At 36.0% G+C, this 4481-nt stretch overlaps 1 protein-coding gene across 1 annotated transcript; it reads right to left on the reverse strand.

Moving 5' to 3' along the window:
* Positions 1–889: 889 nt before the first annotated feature.
* Positions 890–1264, reverse strand: LOC140435949 (uncharacterized). The gene has a single exon (XM_072524660.1). The coding sequence runs from the start codon at positions 1262–1264 to the stop codon at positions 890–892; it is 375 nt and encodes a 124-aa protein (XP_072380761.1).
* Positions 1265–4481: the final 3217 nt, after the last annotated feature.

Consider the following 4481-nt stretch of genomic DNA (forward strand, 5'->3'; position numbering starts at 1 on the left):
AAAAAACTGGTGTACCTCGAATCTCAATATAGTGCTGGACTCTTTCAGTATCCTCTGCTATAGCAACAGTTGGACGATCATAAGGATGGGCAGTGGATAAGCCTACTTCTGGCAACCTAACACGACGAGACACACAGGTAATACTGTTTGACATACTTGGACTTACTAGTCGTTTGTTTCTCATGTCTACACTAATGCCATGGTACGTCAGAAAATCGGCTCCTAGTATGGGTGTGGTGACATCTGCGACTACAAATGTCCATGTTACAGGTTGGCCTAGAACAAGGTTTAGTGTGAGCTGTTTCTGACCATATGATCCGGTGGCAGAATACAGGCATACAGTGCTGGGCTGAGTCGCAGTGCAGATTTTACGTGGAAGCACACTTAGGTCTGCCCCTGTATCAATAAGAAACTGAGGTTGAAGAGCACTATCGGTAATGAAGAGGCGGCGTGGTATGTGAGGAGCTGCGGTTGCCGCCATTACTGCGCCCTTTGATCGTTTTTTGTAAAATTGCAGGGTGGTCTACATTTCTTTGCTTGTGCACCAAATCTTCGATGGTAGTAACACTGTTTGTCAGATGATGACTTGGTACTCTTGACCATGAATCCGTTGCTCTTCTTCAGCTACAGTTAATCTGTTGGATAAATTATTCACTTGGTCACTCAATGCAGCCACTGTTTTGTTTAAGGTAGAGCTTTTGGCAACAACCATGACTGGAAAACTGGAACACCGGAAGTACGTATCGGCTGTCTTAGCAAGTTCTTCTAGGTCTCCATCAAGAATAGATATAACGCTTCGAACTGAAGGTGGTAGGCGGTCCAACCAAAAATTTTTGAGAACTTGCGTACTAATGCTATCCATTGCCAAAGCTTGCATTCCATGGAGTAGTTAAGTGGGTTTTAAGTCACCCAGAGTGAGTTCCATGAACTGGTGGATCTTTTCATCTGAGCTGGTGCCATACCTGTCGAGAAGTCGAGTTTTTAGTTGTATATAGGCATTGCCAGCAGTGTGATTCTTTACTATGTCTGCTACTTCTATAAGTACTTCACTGTTTAAACCAGCAACAGTATGATCGAATTTACAGTTGTCAGTTGTGATTTTGGCTTGTCGAAACTGCGCTTCTAGCCGGAGAAACCATAGTTCTGGTTCAATGCGCCAAAACTCTGGCGCTTTAATGCCTACCCGTGCAATTAATGAGTGATCATCGCCTTCGCACGGTGTAATATTCATATTGTTTGGCATTGTTTGGTCGGTGTTTGTCATAGTTGTGTATAAAACGTTGTACTTACAGTTTTTTTTTCTCGGGGTTACCAATGTGGCCTGTAAGTCGGGGCACACTTTAAACTGTTTTATTGATTTATTAACAATAAACTACATACTAAAAACAAGTAAGAAAACTGTAAGAGTTCTTTTCGTTGTCACCTCGTCGTGTGATCGTGTTCTGAGAGCCATCAGCTGCTCTGATCTCCTCTTCTTTTCTCCGTCGACGTTCCTTCACTTCGGTAGCACAGTCAACCCATATGTGACTGGAGGTTAACTGTCAATCTGCCACAATTTAATAGCCCCAGTACACGTTGGGCCGATCAGTTGGGCCGGGCAGTTGGGCCAACGTGTACAGGACCACTTGGCATAAACTTGCGATTGGCGGCCAGCGTTGGTCTACAAACTGAATGTTGTCGGTTTTTCGTCCACAAATCAAACGATTTTTGGGGCTTGCGCGATCTGCCAAACAGCTGTAGGTCGTTTTTGGTTATTGACAGCTGATCGTTGAGTTTAAAATATTTGTTTTCCCGTGTACTACTGTTTATAAGTTTTAACGTTTTGGTTTTAATATTAATATTTTTGCGGTGTAAAAAGTCTATTTACGAGCTAGAATGGCGCTACAACTTTGCACCATACTGTATGCAAACTGGATGTATTCTTATAATTACCTTGTCCTATTTCGATGAATACTCAGCATCCAGCACCGTCTTTTGCGCTATTGTTTTTTAATTACCTTTGTTTAATATACTTTTCTATACAAATTAAAAGCGCAATACAAATTAATTGAGGAGGCTGCTACAGTCTCCACATCCAGATCCATAATCAGAGTTTACTCTACTCACTGAAAGGTTAATGCAGACTGATCAATTCCACCAACGTGTAATCACTGTTCTTACTTGGCCCAACTTATTGGCCCAACTCATTGGCCAAGTAGTTGGCCCAACGTGTACTGGAGCCATAAAAAATTAAATAAAAAATACGAAAGAAAGGGTTAAGTTTACCGAAAGTACACAAGCTGATTATAGTCGCAAATGTCAAACATGGAACAAAAAATGTAGGTTTAGCAGTGTTGGCATTTTTTTATAATGTAGATGCTATATGCTTCAAATATAAAAAGATAAAGCTTTAGAAAAGTACGTTTTGTTTATATTATATTATGAATTCAGCAATTTTTGATTTATATAAAAAAAGAATGAGTAAATATTTGTTTCTTTGGAGATTAATTGCAGTTAATTATTGGAATTTTTTTTGGCAATTGCCCTTTGATAGATTAGGGGATAAATTTGGCAACTGTCAAATCAGCAGTTGCCAGATTGCAACAGATGTTTGCAATTATTTTCGAAAGAGGCAAATATTTACTCGTTATTGTTTCATATAAATTAAAAATTTCTGAATTCATAAAAAAGTTTAATCAAAATGTACTTTTTAAAGGTTTATCTCTTTACATTTGAAGCATAAAACATATGCACTATAAAAACATGCTAACACTGCGAAACCGAAGATATAATATATAAATATAATTTGTTGTAAGATTACTGATTACCTAGGGGACTGCTAAGAATAAATAGTGTAGGCTACAAGGAACAATTTTGATCAGGAGATTTAGAACAACAATTTTGATTTGAAAATTTAATTTATATTGTATATACCATTAATTTTTAAAGGTTCACGTACGTAGAACAAAATTTTAATAATCATTATATGAGATATTTTTTATTGAAGATATTTGAGTGTGAATTTTATTTCAATATATAATGTTGTATCATATATTTTTTTATTATTCCGGTATTCTTTGGACCTTACCTATCATATGTAAAGCATAGATATTGAAGCACGAGTAAAACCCTGAGATAAGAAAATTAAATATTGTGATAGAATCATAATTGCATCATTTAAATAAATTAATTAATTAATTAGCTAATTAACTGTTTGGAGCACCTCAGACTTTTAATATCACATATATATATATATATATATATATATATATATATATATATATATATATATATATATATATATATATATATATATAAGTAAATAAGTATATATACGTAATATAAGTTAATATATACGTCTTTTTACGTATGACGGTTAACATGTATTATGCGTCGTTGTCAAATCTGTCTGTACGAAAAACATGGTGGCTGATGAAAAGTCCTATTTACAGGGTAAAAAGTGAGTTCTAGGAAAAAATATAACATAAAATAAATATTGCGGTTCTTAAAATAAATTAAACAACTTATTACCAACAGCAGGATTTCGTACTGGTCGATCCACTATTAACCGCATTTTCTCCTTAACCCAGATAATAGAAAAAAAGATGGCAAGGAATCAAGAGATTCATATGTTGTTCGTCGACCTACGGAAAGCCTACGACAGCGTTCCACTGAAGAAGCTGTGGCAATCAATGGAAAGCACGAATATTAATATAGAATTAATAAAAGCCGTCAAAGTACTATACAACCAACCAATAATAAAGATAAAAGCAGGGACACAAATAACAACAGGATTTATAACATCAAAAGGATTAAAGCAAGGATGTTGCTTGTCTCCCACTTTATTTAAAATATACCTCGAAAGTGCTTTAAAAAGATGGAAACAAAAATGCAGGACAATGGGGATACCGCTCACCAATACTATGGTATATACGCTTAACTTTGCAGACGATCAAGTAATAATGGCTCAAGATTATGACCATTTAAACTATATGGCACGAAAATTAATTGAAGAGTATGATATATGGGGTCTAGAAGTAAATATAAAGAAAACCGAATACCTGTGCATTGGAATAGAACAAAAAGATCTCATATTAGACGATAACACTACGATAAAGCACTGCTGTGACTACAAATACCTAGGTATCACTATTTCACAAAATGGAACATTAGACAAAGCCATAAGAGAGAGAAATACGTCAGGGAGAAAAGCCATCACAATGTTAAACACCATTTTATGGGACCAATCCATCAGCAAAGAAAATAAAAAGAGGATATATGAGACTATAGTAAAAAGTATCACTTTATACAGCTGTGACGTATGGCCACTGAAAGAAAGAACACTGTCAACGCTGAAAGCGACGGAAATGGATTTTTGGAGAAGAGCCGCAGGAAGATCTAGAAGAGACAGGATTACCAACGAACGCATTAGAGAAATAATGGGAATCAAAAGAACAATCACAGATGACCTAACAACAAAACAACTTATCTGGTTCGGACAC

The sequence above is a fragment of the Diabrotica undecimpunctata genome, chromosome 3 (genome assembly GCF_040954645.1).
Source record: "Diabrotica undecimpunctata isolate CICGRU chromosome 3, icDiaUnde3, whole genome shotgun sequence".
NCBI classification, from domain to species: Eukaryota; Metazoa; Arthropoda; class Insecta; order Coleoptera; family Chrysomelidae; genus Diabrotica; species Diabrotica undecimpunctata.